We start from the raw sequence: 19,644 nt of genomic DNA, 5'->3' as shown, positions 1-19,644 counted from the left end.
TTATACCTCTGCCCCATATCATCCGGCGACAAACGGGTTGGCTGAAAGATTTGTCCAGACATTCAAAAAGGCTATTAAGGCCATGAATGATGATCAGATTCCGCTGCAACACAAGGTCGATAAGTTCCTGATGTCATATAGAAACGCCGATCATGCCGTGACTAACCAAAGTCCTACTATGATGTTTTATAACAGGAGGTTGCGGTCCAAGTTGGACTTGTTAAAACCAAATGTGCGGAGGGAAGTGGAAAACAAACAGTTTCGGCATATTAACAGCAAGACCACTCGAACTTTCGACGTAGGACAACCAGTGATGGCAAGGGGCTATGGAAACGAAAAATGGCAGTCCGGAACAATCCGGGCCAGACAAGGACCTCTGATGTACACCGTAGATATTGGTCATAATGTGATAAGGCGTCATGCGGATCAACTGGTAGAGTCGAGAGCAAGGGTCGAACCCATGGTTGTGACAGAGACAGCTGTGGAAGACGTTCATGAACCTGAAGCATCTACCTCGGCCGAGAATGTATTTGATGATGATGACACCCAATACATTGGCAACCAACTAGAGGAGGCACCTCAACAACAAGAATCAGAGACCACTGAAAGGCGTTATCCAAGCCGAATCAGAAAGCCTCCTGAGAGACTGAACCTTTGAACTGTTATACCTGAAGTTATATATGTATATATGTTATGTTTATTTGGGGATATGACTGTTAAGCTAAAAAGGGAGGATTGTGGTGTATGTAACCTGTTCCACCTTAAGAGAACTTAAGCCTGTTCCACCTTAAGAAAGGTACTACTTTCTTTGGCTGCTGTATACGTAATACCGGTGGTGACCACACCGGTATATAAGCACAGTGTAATAATATTGTATTCAGTATAGTCCCTACCTCCAACCAGTAAAGCCCTGTTGAATTTACTCTTGTGGTCTGTGTAGTAATTCTCGCTATAACACACAGACTTAACACCACCTACATCTTCTGGCTCCACACACAGATTGCCACTTTGGTCCCTAATGGGCCCTACTCTTTCCCTAGATATCCTCTTGCCCTTAATATATTTATAAAACACCTTAGGATTTTCCTTTATTTTGCTCGCCAGTGTTATTTCATGGCCCCTCCTCGCTCTCCTAATTTCTTTTTTATGTATCCCCCTGCACTTTTTATGCTCCTCTAGGGCTTCCTCTGTCTTTAGTCCTTTGTATCTGCCAAAAGCCCCCCTTTTTTTCCTAACCATTCTCGTATATCGCTTGACATCCAAGGTTCCCTGGGTTTGTTGGTCCCACCCTTGACCTTTACGGGAACATGTTGCCATTGTACTCTCTCAATTTCCTTTCTGAAAGACTCCCATTGCTCCGATGTGGATTTTCTTACAAGTAGCTGATCCCAGTCCACTTTGGCCAGATCCTGCCTTATCATATTAAAATCGGCCTTCCCCCAATTTAGAACCTTTATTGCCAGTCCATCTCTGTCCTTTTCCATGACTACCTTAAATCTCACCGAATTATGGTCACTGTCACCAAAGTGCTCACCTACTAACACTTCTACCACTTGCCCGGCCACATTCCCTAGAATTAGGTCCAGTACCGCCCCCTCTCTCGTAGGACTTTCTACATGCTGGCTCAAAAAGCTCTCCTGGATGCACTTTAAGAATTCTGCACCCTCTAAGCCTTTCACACTCTGACTATCCCAGTTAATATTGGGGAAGTTGAAATCCCCCACTATTATTTGCACATTTCTCTGAGATTTGCCGACACATCTGTTCCTCTATCTCCCCCTGACTGTTTGGGGGCCTATAGTACACTCCCAGCAAAGTGCTTGCCCCCTTTTTGTTTTTAAGTTCTACCCATATGGCCTCATTAGAGGAACCTGTTAATATATCATCCCTCCTTACAGCAGTAATTGACTCCTTAATTAATATTGCAACACCCCCTCCTCTTATACCCCCCCTCTGTCTCGCCTGAAGATTCTATACCCCGGAATATGGAGCTGCCAGTCTTGCCCCTCCCTCAACCATGTCTCCGTGATAGCAACAATATCATACTCCCATGTGTTCATCAACACCTTCAGTTCATCCACCTTATTCGCAAGACTCCTTGCATTAAAATAAATGCCATCCAGCCTTGTCCTACTCCCTTGTGCCGTCACATATTTGCTCTGCCTTCCAAGCTGACTTGTTTTTTATCTATATTTGGCTGTACATCACCCCCTATTATAGCTCCACTCTGTATCCCATCCCCCTGCCAAGTTAGTTTAAACCCCCCCCCCGAACAGTGCTAGCAAACCTCCCCGCAAGGATATTTGTCCCGTTCTGTTTCAGGTGCAACCCGTCTGACTTGTACAAGTCCCACCTTCCCTAGAAGCAGACCCAGTGATCCAGGAAACTAAAGCCCTCGCTCCTGCACCAACTCTTTAGCCACGCATTCATCTGCTCTATCCTCCTATTCCTATACTCACTAGCACATGGCACCGGGAGTAATCCAGAGATTACAACCTTTGAGGTCCTGCTCTTTAATCTGCTACCTAGCTCCCTAAATTCTTGCTGCAGGACCTCATCCCTCTTCCTACCCATGTCGTTGGTCCCAATGTGACCCACGACCTCTGACTGTTCACCCTCACCCTTCAGAATGCCCTGCAGCCGTTCAGTGACATCCTTGACCCTGGCACCAGGGAGGCAACAAACCATCCTGGAGTCACGTCTACGGCCACAGAAACGCCTATCTGTTCCCCTTACGATACAATCCCCTACCACTATTGCTCTCCCACTCTTTTTCCTCCCTTCCTGAGCAGCAGAAGCACCGCCGGTGCCAGGAAGTTGGCTGCTGCTGCCTTCCCCTGGTAAGTCATCCCCCTTAACAGTATCCAAATCGGTATACCTGTTTGAGGGGGATGGCCACAGGGGTCCCCTGCACTACCTGCCTGCTTCTACTGCTCCGCCTGATGGTCACCCACTTCCCTTCTGCCTGTGCAGCCCTTACCTGTGGTGTGACCAACTCACTAAACGTGTTATCCACGACCCTCTCAACATCGCGAATGCTCCAAAACTCATCCATCCGCAGCTCCAGCGCCTCAATGCGGTCTGCTAGAAGCTGCAGCTGGATACATTTCCGGCACACATGGTCGTCAGGGACACTGGCAGTGTCCCTGAATTCCCACATAGCGCCGGTGGAGCATAACATGGGGCTGGGCTGTCCTGACATGACTTACCCTTTAATTAATTTTAATTAATTCAATACCACCAATTAATGATATACTCTAGGGTGCTTGTATGGCAGAAGTCCCCGCTACACCACAGAGACCCTAGAAAATATAAACCGCAGAATTGAAGTTACCTTACAGCTAAATGATATATTTAAGGGCCCTGGTTTATAAACAGTCCCCGCTACACCACAGAGACTTTAGAAACTATAAACCACAGAGTTAAGGTGGATAACCTCGCATTTATCCACATTATACTGCATCTGCCATGCATCTGCCCAATCACTAACCTATCCAAATCATACTGGAATTTCTCTGCATCCTCCTCACAGCACCTCACGCCCACCCAGCTTTGTGTCGTCTGCAAACTTGGAGATATTACATCTAGTTCCCTCATCTAGATCATCATTAATATATATTGTGAATAACTGGGGTCCTAGCACCGATCCCTGCAGTACCCCACTAGTCACTGCCTGCCACTCGGAAAAAGACCCGTTTATTCCAACTCTTTGCTTCCTGTCTGCCAACCAGTTTTCGATGCAAGTCAGTACCTTACCCCCAATCCCATGTGCTTTAACTTTGCACGCTAATCTCTTATGCAGGACCTTATCGAAAGCCTTCTCAAAATCCAAATACACCACATCCACTGGTTCTCCCTTATCTATTCTACCAGTTACATCCTCAAAAAATTCCAGATTAGTCAAGCATGATTTACCTTTTGTAAATCCATGTCGACTCTGTCCGATCCTGTCACTGTTTTCCAAGTGCTCTGCTATTACATCTTTTATAATGGACTCTAGCATTTTCCCCACTACCGATGTCAAGCTTACAGGTCTATAATTCCCCGTTTTGTCTCTACCACCCTTTTTAAGTAGTGGGGTTACATTAGCTATCCTCCAATCCATGTGAACTGTTCCAGAGTCTATAGAATTTTGGACGATGACCAGCAATGCATCTACTATTTCTAGGGCCACTTCCTTAAGTACCCTAGGATGTAGAATATCAGGCCCTGGGGATTTATCGGCCTTCAATCCTAATTTCCCTAACACCATTTCCCTACAAATACTGATTTCATTCAGTTCCTCCCTCTCATTAGACCCTATGTTCACCGACATCTCTGGGAGGTTATTTGTGTCCTCCTTTGTGAAGATGGAACCAAAGTATGTATTTAATTGGTCTGCCATTTCTTTGTTCCCCATTTTAAATTCCCCTGATTCTGACTGCAAGGGACCTACGCTTGACTTCACCAATCTTTTTCGCTTCACATATCTATAGAAGCTTTTAGAGTCAGTTTTTATGTTCCCTGAAAGCTTACTCTCATACTCTATTTTCCTCCTCTTAATTAATCCCTTAGTTCTCCTTTGCTGAATCCTAAACTGCTCCCAATCCTCAGCTTTGCTGCTTTTTCTGGCCAATTTATATGTCCTCTCCTTGGATCTTATGCTATCCCTAATTTCCCTTGTTAGCCACGGTTGAGTCACCTTTTTTGTTTTATTTTTATGCCAAACAGGGATGAACAAATTCTGTAGTACATCCATGCGATCTTTAAATGTTTGCCATTGCCTATCCACCATCAACCCTTTAAGTAACGTTCCCCAATCCATCCTAGCCAACTTGCGCCTCATACCATCGTAGTTTCCTTTATTTAAATTCAGGACCCTAGTCTCTGAGTCAAATACTTCACTCTCCATCTTAATGAAGAATTCTATCATATTATGATCGCTCTGCCCCAAGGGGCCTCGCACAAGATTGCTAATTAATCCTTTCTCATTACATAATACAGGAAACTTTGTGCTATCCGGCACCGAGCTGTTGCCGTTCCCTCAAAACTGCCGGACATACCAGCGCTAATGTTGAAAGATACAGAAGCTTTTGAGCTCCGTATCTGTCAACAAACCCTGTTCTAAACAGTCCATGCATCTCTGTAGCTTAGCAACAGCTTCAGCAGACCTTGCAGAGCTTGACTGTTGAGGAAAAAAGCAACGAGAAGAAAAAAAACCTAACGAAAACGGCTCCCGGTTTTTGCCGGTCGCTCGAGCATTCCGGACAGTTAGCCTCTGGATAACACAAAGTTTCCTGTACCTAGTCTAAGATGGCCTAATCTCTAGTTGGTGCCTCAACATATTGGTCCAGGAAACCATCCCGTATACACTCTAGGAATTCCTCCTCCACAGTATTGTTACTAATTTGGTTAGCCCAATCTATATGTAGATTAAAGTCACCCATGATAACTGCTGTGCCCTTATTGCACGCGTCTCTAATTTCCCGTTTAATGCCATCCCCAACCTCAGCATTACTGTTTGGGGGTCGATATACAACTCCCACTAACGTTTTCTGCCCCTTGGTATTTCTCAGCTCTACCCATACAGATTCCACATCAGTAATGTAAAGCCATTATTTAAGAAGTGGGATAGAACATGTCCAGGGAATTATAGACCAGTCAGCTTAACATCGGTGGTAGAAAAAATAATGGAATCCCTTCTAAAAGGAGAAAATAGAAAAATATCTAGAAACCAAAAATATAATAATGAATAGTCAGCATGGATTTCAAAAGGGAAAGTCTTGCTTGACCAACCTTATTGAATTTTTTGAAGAGGTAACAGAGAGAGTAGACAATGGTAATGCAGTAGATCTAATTTATCTAGATTTTCAAAAGGTCTTCGATAAGGTAGCCCATAATAGACTGATGAACAAGGTCAGAGAATGCGGAGTCTGGGGTCAAGTAGCAGAATGGATTGCTGGTTGGCTTCAGGACAGAAAGCAGAGAGTAGGAGTAAAGGGTAGCTAGTCACAGTGGCAGACAGTGGGTAGTGATGTTCCACAAGGATCAGTGCTGGGATCACTGCTGTTCACAATTTACATTAACGATTTAGACTTTGGAATCAAAAACACAATTTCTAAATTTGCGGATGACACCAAATTGGGGGGGATAGTCAATACTGAGGAGGACTGCAACAAATTACAGGAGGACTTTAATAAACTTGCAGAATGGGCATATAATTGGCAAATGAAGTTGAACACAGATAAATGTGAGGTACTACATTTTGGTAGGAAGAATAGGGAGGTCACTTATCACTTGGAGGATGCGGGTCTAGGTGAGGTAGAGAAACAAAGGGATCTCGGAGTGCAAATACATAAATCACCAAAAGCTGCGACACAGATTAGCAAAGCCATTAAAAAAGCAAACCAAGCACTAGAGTTTATTTCTAGAGGTATAGAATTGAAAAGTAGGCAAGTTATGCTAAACCTGTATCAAACCTTGGTTAGACCACACTTACAGTACTGCATACAGTTCTGGTCGGCATATTATAAAAAGGATATAGAGGCACTGGAGAGGGTGCCGAGAAGATTTACAAGGATGATATCAGAAACGCGAGGGTACACATATCAGGAAAGGATGAACAGGCTGGGTCTCTTTTCTCTTGAAAAAAGGCTGAGGGGTGACCTAATAGAGCTCTTTAAAATTATGAAAGGTTTTGATAGAGTGGATAGAGAGAGAATATTTCCACTTGTGGGGTAGAGCATAACTAGAGGCCATTAATATAAGATAGTCACCGAGAAATCCAATAGGGAATTCAGAAAAAACTTCTTTACCCAAAGAGTGGCGAGAATGTGGAGCTCGCTACCTCAGGGAGTGGTTGAAGCAAATAGTACAGATGCATTTAAGGGGAGGCTAGACAAGCATATCAGGGAAAAGGGAATAGAGGGTTATGCTGATAGATTTAGATGAGGAAAGATGGGAGGAGGCTCGTGTGGAGCATAAACGCCGGCATGGACTGGTTGGGCCGAATGGCCTGTTTCCGAGCCGTATATCCTATGGAACCCTGTGTAATGATCTCCGACTTCCTCCACCCGATCTCCCCCAATCTCTGAATCCCCCCCACCCAATCTCCTACGTTTCCCACCCGATCTTCCCCCCCCATCTCTGACTCTCCCACCCGATCTTCGACTCCCTCACCCGATCTCCCTCCGCATCTCCGGCTCTCCCACCCGATCTCCAATTCACCCCCACTAGATCTCCCCAAATCTTCGACTTCCTCACCCTGTGGTTAATTTCAGAAGTATGTCCAGGAAACCCATACTTCCGGGTTTCCCATCCGGAAATCCTCCCATTCCCCCCGCCCCACTCTCTTCACCGCCCCAGGTAAATATCAGAGCCATAGTCATTATCCAGTATGAAAAGCATCTTGTATAGCACCACACCTGTACAGTTAGCTTGATTGGATCCTTCTTTTCAGATTTCATGTGTACTATTGCTACGTTGGGCTTTTTCACTTGAGGCTGTGGTTTTGAAGGAGACGGAGGAACAGAAGTTGTTACTGTGATAGGATGTGCACTGCTGATAATCAAACCTGCACTTTGTGGAACACCGCCATCAATCCGTGGCTCACCTAGAAATGCAAAGGAAAATTTACTGATGAGGATGCCAAGAAAACATCTGTATTGATTGATTTGGAAAACAAGTCATACTTCTACAGTGGGTATTAAACTCATGGGTGACAGTACTCGGAAATATTTACCATGTTTGCATGTAGTTAGAACACCAAAGTCCAGTTTGTCAAAATTTAGGCTGGAGTTGTACTGTAGCCAGTGTGAGACAATCTCTTGGAGAGGGTCTCATACTGCTTTGCTTTAGCGCACCCCAATACCAGATTGGGACCGAACATGCAAGCTTACTGCTACTTTTTCATCAACATACACCAAAGTCTCCTTTACACTAATGTGGTGATAATGGTCTAATTGCAACCCCCAGATGCAGAACAGAGGTTTCAATATATTACCCAGTGATAATATGGCAGCTTCTATAGCAAAAAATCACTTTTTAAAATTGGAAAACCTTAAAGATAAACTGATACTTAGTGCATCATACTCTGGGAAGCTATATGTGCTTTCACATTTGTTTGTCTAATTGCCAACATTGTTTTATGTTGAGAATACAAAATATATACCACCCTGATAAACCACACAGACCAAGGAGGTTCCAGGTTTGTGCTGAGAAAGTGGATTTTGGCTGTGATACAGTGAGGAGACTATTGTTAGCCTCAGCTTCACTGGACAAGTGAGATGGGGGGAAAAAATCAGCCGGGATCCCCGCTTACTATGCAATGACATGCCAGGAATGCACATTTGTGGATACTGGAAAAGTCAAAATGACTCAGTACTACACCATGTATTTAGTCATCGATGAGGTTGGAAACTCAATCTAAATGAACAAAAAAAAAACAAAAATGCTGATGGCTTTTCTGATTATAATTAGTGATAAACACTGACTGCATTCGTCTATTTGCACAATAATGTGCTGGAAGCACATTAATTAGCGATAATTTTAACTTTTATCACCGAGCGAAAAATGGGCGATAGCGAATAAGCAGTTTGTTTTACACCTTACCTAGTTTTCTTGAAAAAGTTAAATTTACCACCTAAATGATTTTAGACATTAGAAATATTGTGAACTGTGTTACATGTAAAGGCTGGGAAGAAAATTGTATATAACCAGAGTCACACAATGAGGAACACTACTTTATTACTATAGAGAGTGGAAAATTGAAACTTGTCATATGAACTTTTACAAAATCAAGAATCTGATTATATCAGAATTCCATATACAGTATAGCAATTTGGCTGCACTCTATAGGAGCCATTTTCAAACAATTATTTGAACACCTTCTCAAATGTATTCAGATATTCAAATATGCATTGAGTGTGCAAATATGGAGTGAAAATAAACAAAAGGTCATCAACCTGAAACGTTAACTCTATTTCTCTCCCCACAGTTGCTGCCTGACCAGCACTTTTTGTTTTTTATTAAATTAATGAAAATAAACATATTGCATTATAATATTTTTGTGTCATCATTGAACAGAAACTTAACTGGACCAGTCACATAAATACTGTGGCAACAAGAGCAGGTCAGAGGCTGGGTATTCTGCGGCAAGTGTCTTACCTCCTGACTCCCCAAAGCCTTTCCACCATCTACAAGGCACAAGTAAGGAGTGTGATGGAATACTTTCCACTTGCCTGGATGAGTGCAGTTCCAACAACAATCAAGAAGTTCGACACCATCCAGGACAAAGCAGCCCGCTTGATTGGCACCCCATCCACCACCTTAAACATTCACTCTCTCCACCACCGGCGTACCGTGGCTGCAGTGTGTACCATCTACAAGATGCACTGCAGCAACTCATCAAGGCTTCTTCGGCAGCATCTCCCAAACCTGCGACCTCTTCCACCTAGAAGGACAAGGGCAGCAGGCGCATGGGAACACCACCACCTCCAAGTCACACACCATCCTGACTTAGAAGTATATCACCGATCCTTCATCGTCGCTGGGTCAAAATCCTGGAACTCCCTACCTAACAGCACTGTGGGAGTACCTTCACCACACAGACTGCAGCGGTTCAAGGCGGCGGCTCACCACCACCTTCTCAAGGGCAATTAGGGATGGGCAATAAATGCTGGCCTTGCCAGCGACGCCCACATCCCATAAACAAATTTTAAAAATGTATATTTTTGGGTGGGAGAGATTAGGTAAGAAAGGAGATGGGGTGATAATACATATTGTAGAGAGGACTGATGTACAGTAAATAAAGTGCTTCAGATTGAGTCAATAGGGTTAGAGATCAAAGATAAAGGGATTATTACATTAGTGGGGCTGCACTACATACTCCATAATTATGAGGGAAATGGAAGAGGAAATCTGTACACAGATCAGGGAAATGAGTAGCAATAACAAAATTACCGTTCAAGGAGATTTTAATTACCCACTCATTGATTGGGACAGGGAGGGAGCAAATGGAGACAATGGAATGGAATTCCTAAAATGTGTGCAGGACTCCTTCCTCAATCAGAATGCTTATATGTCTGTAAGGGGAGAGGTGTTGCCAGGTCTAGTTAGGAGTAATGAAATATGTCAAGTTGAGAAGCTAAATGTGGGTGAGAAACTTGGGAGCAGTGACCATTATATGATGAGATTCAAGGTCCAAATAGAAAGGGAAAAAGTTTGTACAAAAACAAGGGCATCAAATTGAAAGATGGCAGATTTTAGAAAGATTAGGAGTGAGCGAGCTGGTGAGGTGGAAAGAGAAATTGGTGCAAAGGACTGTAGATCAACAATGGAATGCTTTTAAAAATGAGATTGCAAAGCCGCAGAATAAATATACTGTATACCATTAAAAAGGAAACTACTGCAAGTTTAGGATGTCATAGATAAATAAAGTGGTTAGAAATAAACTAAAATTGAAGAAGAGGGCATATGGGGGATCTACGGGTATTAAAAGTAAGAGAGTATATGAGAAAATAAGGAAAGAGGTTAAGAGAAGGATAAGGAAAGCAAAGAGGGAGTACGAGGAGAGAATCTCAAAGAATACTTCAAAGAATAGTAATGTATTCTACAAATACATCAGTATAAAAAAAGAGAATTGTCAAATGTGTGGACCCCTGAGGAGAGGATTGCGAATTAGTGCAGGATAAACGGAATCTGGCAGGGTTATTTGACAAGTACGTTGCAGCATTGTTTACAAAAAAGATACTGGGGAGGAGGTAAATCCTGAATTGGTTAAAAACCAGATAAGTGATATGATAAGTATTAGAGAAGCTAAGGTAAAAGAGAACAAAGTGTCGGGATCAGAACTGATATGTCAAGGATGCTGCAAGAAATGGATGAAGAAAGATCGAACATCCGAGAAATATTATTTATGATAGATGTGTGCTGGAGGGCTAGAGAGTGGCAAGTGCAATACCAATTTTCAAAAAGGGAGACAGAGCTAACCAAGGTAATTACAGGTCAGTTAGTTTAACATCTGAGGTAAGGAAAATTTTGGAACCTTTAATTAAAAATGAAATTACTAAATATCTAGATGACAAAAAATAATTAAAATCAGGTGACATAGAAACATAGAGATAGGAACAGGAGTAGGCCATTCGGCCCTTCGAGCCTGCTCCGCCATTCAATGAGATCATGGCTGATCTTCGTCTGAGATCATAGCTGATCTTACCAGTTCAGTACCCCGTCCCCGCCTTTTCTCCGTAACCCTTAATCCCCTTAGCCTTCAGAAATATATCCAATTCTCTCTTGAAAATATTTATTGAATTAGCCTTCACAGCCCTCTGTGGCAGGGAATTCCACAGGCTCACCACTCTTTGAGTGAAGAAATTCTTCCTCATCTCTGTTTTAAATGATTTGCCCGCTATTTTTAGACTGTGGCCCCTGGTTCTGTGCTCCCCGGCCATTGGAAACATTCTCTCTGAATTCAGCCTGTCCAGGCCTGCCATAATTTTATATGTTTCGATGAGATCCCCTCTCAATCTTCTAAACTCCAGTGAGTACAAGCCCAAACTATTTAATCTCTCTTCGTAGGTCATTCCCGCCATTCCAGGTATCAGCCTGGTGAATCGCCGTTGCACTCTTTCCATGGCAAGAACATCCTTCCGCAGATGGGGCGACCAAAACTGTACACAATACTCCAGATGCGGTCTCACCAGCACCTTGTACAGCTGTAGTAAGGTATCCCTATTCCTATACTCGAACCCCCTTGATATGAAGGCCAACATACCATTTGCCTTCTTAATCGCCTGTTGCACCTGCATGCTCTCCTTCAGTGACTGGTGCACAAGAACACCCAGGTCCCTCTGCACTTCCCCATCTCCCAATCTATTGCCATTTAGATAATAATCTACCCTCCTGTTTTTACCCCCAAAGTGGATAACCTCGCATTTATCCACATTATAGTGCATCTGCCACGTATCCGCCCATTCCCCCAACCTGTCCAAATCGCACTGTAGCCTCCTGACATCCTCATCAGAGCCCACCCCTCCTCCTAGTTTAGTGTCGTCAGCAAATTTGGAAATATTGCATCCAATTCCCTGATCCAGATCATTTATATATATTGTGAACAGCTGGGGTCCCAGGACAGATCCTTGCGGCACCCCGCTGGTCACTGCCTGCCACTCCGAAAACGAGCCGTTTATTCCAACTCTCTGTTTTCTATCCGCCAGCCAGTTCTCTATCCACGTTAATACTTTGCCCCCAATCCCATGAGCCTTAATTTTGCATGATAATCTTTTGTGTGGAACCTTATCGAAGGCTTTCTGGAAGTCAAGGTACACCACATCCACTGGCTCTCCCCCATCTATTTTACCAGTTACTTCCTCAAAAAATTCCAGCAGATTAGTCAAACGCGATTTACCCTTTGTAAATCCATGTTGACTCTGTCCGATCCTTTCCCCATTTGTCAAGTGCTCCGCTATTTTATCCTTAATAATGGACTCTAGCATTTTGCCCACAACCGATGTAAGGCTTACTGGTCTATAATTCCCTGCTTTCTCTCTACCCCCCTTTTTAAATATTGGGGTAACATTAGCTATCCTCCAATCCACGGGTACTGTTCCCGAGTCAATGGAGTTCCGGAAGATGATCCTTAGAGCATCTGCTATCTCCAGGGCCACCTCCTTAAGTACCCTAGGATGACACATATGGTTGATGGAGGAAATGCAGTAGATGTGGCCAACATAGATTTTCAGAAAACTATTGACAAGGTGTGACAAGAGAGTATTAGAGAAAATTAGGAATTATGGAATTAGGAGAGGGATAGTAAATTGGTTTTTAAAAAATGGTTAGAGGGAGGCAACAGAGAGTAGGAATTACAGGTAGTTTCTCAGACTGGTTGGAAGTGGATAGCGATGCACGGAATTCTGTTTGTTTTGAGACCGCTTCTGTTCATTGTGTACATTAATAAATTTGTGTAAAGGCCTAGAGGGAGTATTTGTCCAAATTTACACATGATACTAAAACAGAAGGCATGGTAAATAATTTTAAGGACAAAAGGAAACTGCAAGGAGTATTGATAAGATGGTGGAAAAGGCAAATAACTAGCAGATGGCATTCAATGTCACTAAGCATGACATGGTACATTTTATAAAAGGAAATAATTATACTTTGAATGGGGGATGGCTGTGTTATATGGAAGAGCAATGGGATTTGGGAGTTCAGATTTACAAGACATTAAAATCAGAACCTCAAGTCGAAATGGGCATTAAAAAAATGAATGGAATACTGGGTTTTATGGCAAGAGGTACAGATTATAAAAATCAAGAAGTAATAGCAAATCTATATAAAACTTCAGTAAGGTAACAGTTGGCGTACTGCATGCTGTTCTGAGCTTCACACCATTGGAAGCATGTTGAGTCAATAGAGAGGGTATGATGCAGATTCACCAGGATGCTGTCTGGTATGAGGAAATACAAATGTGAAGAAAGGCGTGCAAATTGTTGCTGTTTTCATTAGAAGAGAGGCTATTTAACAGAGGTGTTTAAATTTGTGAAGGGATAGGACAGCGTAGCTATAAACAGACTGTTTTTAGTGGTTGAGAGGTATAACACAAGGTGACATAAATATAAGATTAAATGAAAGAGATTTACGACATAAGGCAGAAGAAACCATTTTACAAAGCATTGTGAAGCTGTTGTATGCATTACTGGAGTTATTGATTGAAGCAGAGACCATGTTAACATTAAGAGTAAATTAGATAAGTGGTTGAAGGAAAGGGGGATAAAGGGAATGAGAACACGGTGGGCACATGGGATTAGTACTACTGTTTGTGTGGAGGATAAACACCAACACAAAGTGGTTGGGCCAAATGGCCTTATTTTGTGTTATAATTTCTATGTAATTCTATGACCTATTCTGTACATCCCTGAGCCATATTAATTTGAAAACCTCAATCATATCTGCCTTCATTCTTCTGTTCTCTAATGAGAAGAATTCTAATTTTTTGAGCCCATCCCTGTATGAAAGGGGCAAATCTAAATTATGATGTATAAATATGAATGCTAGAAGCTGGATGCTGGATCTGGAGACTGCAGGAACAGCAGGGAACTATGATATATTATCAGTATCAGAAACCTGATCAATTCTAGAGGATGTGAATTAATATAATAGTCAGGGATATTAAGTGATCAGAAAAGATAGAATGCAACAGAATAGAAGGTGGTGTAGGTAACAGAAGTTATTCAAGCATGAGGTAAAAAAATACACTATGAGCTACTCCAGGGTAGACATCTCTAACACAGAAAAATCCACCTGAACACTAGGGCCCATGCTCCAGATCAGCACAAAGAAGGTAGCTTGCTCTATGAAGTGGTAAGAAGTGTAACCAGAAAAATTACTTTAATGGGCAACTTCAATCAACTTAATATAAATTGGGAAAACCCAAATTGTCTAGAGTCAGACCTGATAATTGCAAGATACTGCTTCATAGCTCAGGCATAATCGAAGTCACAAGAAGTAGTGTTCATCTCAACCTGGTATTTTAAACGAACCAGACAAATTATAAAAAATGGAAATCATGGCGCTCTAGCAGACAGCCACTGCAGAAAGCTTACATTTAACATGTTCTAAGATTAAGAAATACCAAAGATCAGGAACCAGGAATATATTTAAAAGAGATAATTTCAAAGAAATGAGGGGGCAACTTAAGAAAATTGATTGGGGAAAGTTGTTCAACACATCAGTAAAGGACAAGTGGAACACCTTTAAAGGCATAATATGGATTGAGTCATTTGCCCTATATTTTCCTGAAATGCCTACTTTCCTATTTGGTTGTAGTTTTACTTTAAATGGCATTTCTATGAACGTGAACATGTGTTAAGTTTGTTAGGAAATGTACAAAATAATAGGTTTAACAGCATTTTGAACAATATGGGCTAAAAATGCGATTTGGCCCGAAAACGGGCAGGGGATTGCGATGCGCGATCGGCCCGTGCCCATTGAAAGTAATGCAGGCAGCATGTGAGTGCTGAGTGTGCTGCCGAGTAGCTGAGCACTCAGCAGGGTGCCGAAGTTCATGCGAGTCTAGCTCTATTTATAGCTAGCCTTCACTTTTAAAGACAGTCTGCACCTCTTAAAGGTGAGGTGCATTCTGCTCGTCAAGGCAACTGTCACTCAGTAATGGCTCAACAGGGCAGAGAAAGGGCACCGAGGTTCTCCGTGGCCTTACTGCAGGGGCCAGAACGGAGGAGACCACAGGGGGCCAGGTGGCCCTCCAGACTCACAGTCAGAAGGCAGTGGGAGCAGATAGCTGAAGCGGTCACTGCCAGCAGTCTTGCCCTGAGGACCTAGATCCAGTGCCGAAAGAAGTTCAATGACCTCACACAAGTGGTCAAGGTCAGTGAATGCATCTTCAAAAGCCGTCTCCCAACAACTGCACCACTAGACTTACACACAATGAACCACATATCACACAAACACATTGCACCACACTCACTGACACGCTTCCCTCTCTCTTGCAGGGCAAGGTGGCTCACAACTGCAGGCAGCAGCAGCTAACCGGCGGTGGATGGGCAAGCCTGCATATATTGTCCCAGCCGGAGGAGCCGTCACTGAGGCCGTGGTGATTGGCGAAGGTGAAACCATTGAAGATGTCGGTATGCTTATACCTAATCCTCCTTCTCACATCCCACTTACCCCTCATCCCAAAAGCTCTTCTCACTTACAAGCTGCTGATGGTGTAAGCATGCACATCTTGCTTTCCCCCCCTCCCCTCACCACCTTTCTCCTTTCAGATACTTAAGAACTCCAACCTGCTCAGCCAGTGCAGGAAGAGCAAGAGGAGAGTGAGAGAGAAGAGACACCGTCACTCGATCTAACACCTGCAGGCACCAGCTCAGAAACTGGCACTGCGCGTACTTTAGAGAGTATACAGGCGGGATCTGCACATGGTGAGTCACCGGGCATGAGTGGCCTGCAGCCACGGCAGGGGGAAAGGGTTGCGCAGTTGCCAGCTCCCCAGAGGGCGAGGTTGCATACGAGTTCTGCTACAGAGGACTCAGATGAGGACTTCGATGGGCTGGCCTACAGAAGAAAGGTGATGGACATGCACGCAGAAATGCTTGGTGCACTGGCAGGCCTGTCAGAGAGTTTGTTGTCACTGTCAAGGAGGAGTCCGGCTCCAAGCTTGCACAGGACTTTGCGTGGAGCTTGGAGCCCATGATTTCTAGGATGGAAGTGATGGGCAACTCCATTAGAGCACTTGTGGACCTAACCATGATGCAGGGTCTGATAGGCAATGTCTCAGCTTCCATTGCAGCACAAGTGGAAGTGACCCAATGTCCGAGTGCTGCAGTGGAAGCTCAGACTTCACGTGGTCTGTCATGCAGGCTCAGCTTGCTGCCATGCAAGCTCATACTGATGCCATTGTGGCTGTGTTTACCAGTGTGGAAAGGGGCTTGTAGGATGTCACAGCAGTCCAGCAATCTGTCCTCCAACAGATTACTAGGATTGCTGAGGCACCGCCCCGGGGGAGTGGCAGTAGCTCCATGGAGCAAGAACCTGCTGTCGTCTCTCACCACTGCCAGTCCGCCAATGCCCTTGCTGTTGTCTACCAGCCAGCCAACCCAGACTGCTGTTGCCTATGCCGAGGTGGTGCAGTCTACTGTTGGGCCTTCAAGCTGCTCGAGGTCATCCTGCAAGGCCATCTGCAGTCAGCAACCTTCCATCAGCCATGCTGCAGCCACTGAGGTAGCACTTCGTAGGAGCATGAGGACAGGCAAAGGCACACGGAAGACAGATGCTATGGGAATGCACAAGGGTGATTAGCTGACTTTGTTATGTAGTTTGGATTGAATGATTTATATAAATGTGGTTTAGAATGATTGTTTTGCGGTGGCTTTCATTTCAGCATTGTGTCCAAGAGGACGCTGTGATATTCCGTGACAGAGGGATGGTAAGGGGGTGGGGGGGATGTGTTGAGCAACAGGGATCTGGGGTTTCATTGAGGGGAACCAGAGTCTGATGATGCGCTCACAGACACCCCGTCTGGAATGTGGATGTGCAGGCTGCCTCCTACCTTCCTCCTCCTCCTCGAGGTGGTTGTAGAACCTGCGCCCTCATGATGGCCAAGTTGTGGAGAATGCAACAAACCACCACAAATTGGGACACCCGCTCCGGCGAGTACTGGAGAGCGCCACCCAAGCTGTCAAGGCAGTGGAACCGTTGCTTCAGCACCCTGATAATCTGCTCGATGATGTTACTCATGGCAGCATAGTTCTCATTATATGCGTGCTGGCCATGAGTGATGGGGTTGTGAAGGGGAGTCATTAGTCAGGTGTAGAGCAGATAGCCCTCATCGCCAAGCTGCCACCCTCGGGTTCGACGTGGTGGCTGGAAGATTGCTGACACACTGGACTGGCGCAGGATGAATGCATCGTGACTGCTGCCAGGATAGCGGGCGTTCCCCAGAGTGATGTGCTGGGCGTGGTTGCACACCAACTGCACATTCAATGAGTGGTACCCTTTGCGGTTATGGAACATCTCCCCATTGAGATGCAGTGCCCGCAAAGCCAAGTTGATGACACCCTGCACCATAGGGAAGCCCGATATCCTGGCAAAGCCACATGCGTGCTCCTCCTTTAGAGAGAAGACAATGAAGTCCCCTCTCCTAGAGTGCAGAGCCTCTGTGACCTCCCAGACGCAGAAATGGACGGCAAACTGAGAGATATTTGCTATGTCGCCTGTTCAAGCCTGGAAGGATCCGCTGGCAAAAAAACTCAGAGCCACAGTCACCTTGAGGGCCACTGGCAGGGCTGTCATCGCCCTGCTCTGAGGCTGCAGGTCTGGTTCCAAGAAGTGGCAGAGTTCTGTGAGCACCTCCATGGTGAAGTGGAGCCGATGAACACACTGCTCCTGGCTTAGGTGCAGGTAGGAGAAGTGCTCCCTGAATACCCTAGATGGGTAAGGCCTCCTGCTGAGAGCTCTCCTCCCCCTCCTTCTCCCTCTGTGAGCAGCTTGTCTTCTTTACTGACTCTGCTCCATCACCCTGTCATGCTGGAGCACAAGGATACTGCAACTAGAGCCCCCATTGACTGGGAGCAAGTGGTGTACTCAGAGGCATTCCAGTAGCAGCCAATGCTTTCTCAATGGTCATCAGCACTCCCTGCACACTCCAACAACTTTTTAAATTTTTTACAGCAACCCAGTTCTCCTATAAACTCTGCAAGAGCCAGTACAAAAGCAATAATCAACTTACCTGCAAGTTGGATGTATCCCTTTAAGTAGCACTGGTGGGGGTCCCTCGTGCAGCTGAACGCACGTGCTTAGGAGAAGATGTTGAATGAAGTGGCGACGTCGAAAATGGCAGGTCGTGTGTCAAAGCAGCATTAAACGCTGACTGACGTCACGATTTGTCTACTCCGCATACACGTACCGCCCATGCTATCACCCTCACCAAGATGGTGAATTGTGTGGGCCGCGCCAGAGGTGGGTGGAAGTGAGGCGGATGCTATTTTTTTTTTTTTTTTTTTTAAATGGCCAAAAACTACCAGCGCTACAGCGTTGAATTTCATAGCAAATAGCTTTTTGTTTTACTCAATATGCTGATGAACGCAGGGATTATTTATTATTTAAATAATACAAAACAAAGTTAGAAGTTGGAATATTCTCCTTTTCAACTAATTATCAGTAATTGATATAAAAACTAAAGAAAACAACAGAACAATTCAAAGAATAATAATACTGAAGAGAGATTTTTTATGTCCACGAGGGGGGAAGATGGGGTCTCGGTTTAACAAAAGATGGCACCTCCAACAGTGCAGCACTCCCTCAGTACAGCACTTTAGTGTCAGCCTAGATTTTGTATTCAAGTCTCTGGAGTGGGACTTGAGCCCACAACCTTCTGATTAAGAGGCAAGAGTGCTACCACTGAGCCACAGCTAACAGTAATAGACAGCCAACCAAGTGTGAATATTTTTCTTCAAAGTTGTGAAAATAAGATGTAAAATGATTTATTTTATTAGTAGGTAATTTCCTGAGTGCACAACCGATATTTATAACAACTTTACATTAATATAGTGCTTTCAAAGTAGAAAAACGTCCCAAGGTGCGTCACAGAGGTGCAATAAAAATAAAACATACAAACGTAGAGGACAGGAAATGCTTTCGCAGTCCATCTGGCCAGCGCCAAATAGAGAGAATTGAACTTTTTTTGATCCTTCCTTTTCCTATCGTTATTTATTTTTGCTCCTTCTCTTCCAGTTTCCCCACTATCTGACAAGATGCTAAATAAAGGTAATTTCAAGCTTCTGCCTGTAGCAGAGTTGACAATGGCCTACATAATATCTGCCTTCTACTTGTAATCTTGTTCCTCTATTTGCAATCACATTTATATCCAATTGGTCATATTCTAAGTTCCATGGCTGAAGGCACAGCTGCAAAAAGTGGAGCAAAGACAGGAAGAATGTACAAGAGCCCAGAATCAGAGAAACAGAGCCTGGGGTGGTGGTGGAGGAAGGTATGTAGGGACGGAGCAGGTTATGGAGAACTGAAGAGATATAAAGACAAAACGCAATCTTAAATTTGAGGTGTTGGGGACTGGGAACAGATGTAGGAGGATGGCAGTGATGAGCAAGCGAGTTTTTGTTGAGCTGGATTTCATGGAGGGTGGAGATAGGAGGT

At 44.2% G+C, this 19,644-nt stretch overlaps 1 protein-coding gene across 4 annotated transcripts in view; it reads right to left on the bottom strand.

Annotated features, from left to right (window-relative positions):
• The window catches only part of kiaa0586 (KIAA0586 ortholog), a 674,053-nt gene that overhangs the window by 261,680 nt on the left and 392,729 nt on the right, over window positions 1-19,644 (bottom strand). For all 4 annotated transcript variants that reach the window (XM_086003275.1, XM_086003276.1, XM_086003277.1 and 1 more), the window contains exon 18: window positions 7,404-7,591. In XM_086003275.1, coding sequence (XP_085859401.1) covers window positions 7,404-7,591 — 188 coding nt within the window. The remainder of the gene's footprint in view (window positions 1-7,403; window positions 7,592-19,644) is intronic.

Source organism: Somniosus microcephalus, chromosome 12, assembly GCF_052327205.1.
Source record: "Somniosus microcephalus isolate GS21.2 chromosome 12, FLI_Smic_1.0, whole genome shotgun sequence".
Taxonomy (NCBI): Eukaryota; Metazoa; Chordata; class Chondrichthyes; order Squaliformes; family Somniosidae; genus Somniosus; species Somniosus microcephalus.
This window is presented reverse-complemented; position numbering and strand designations above follow the sequence as displayed.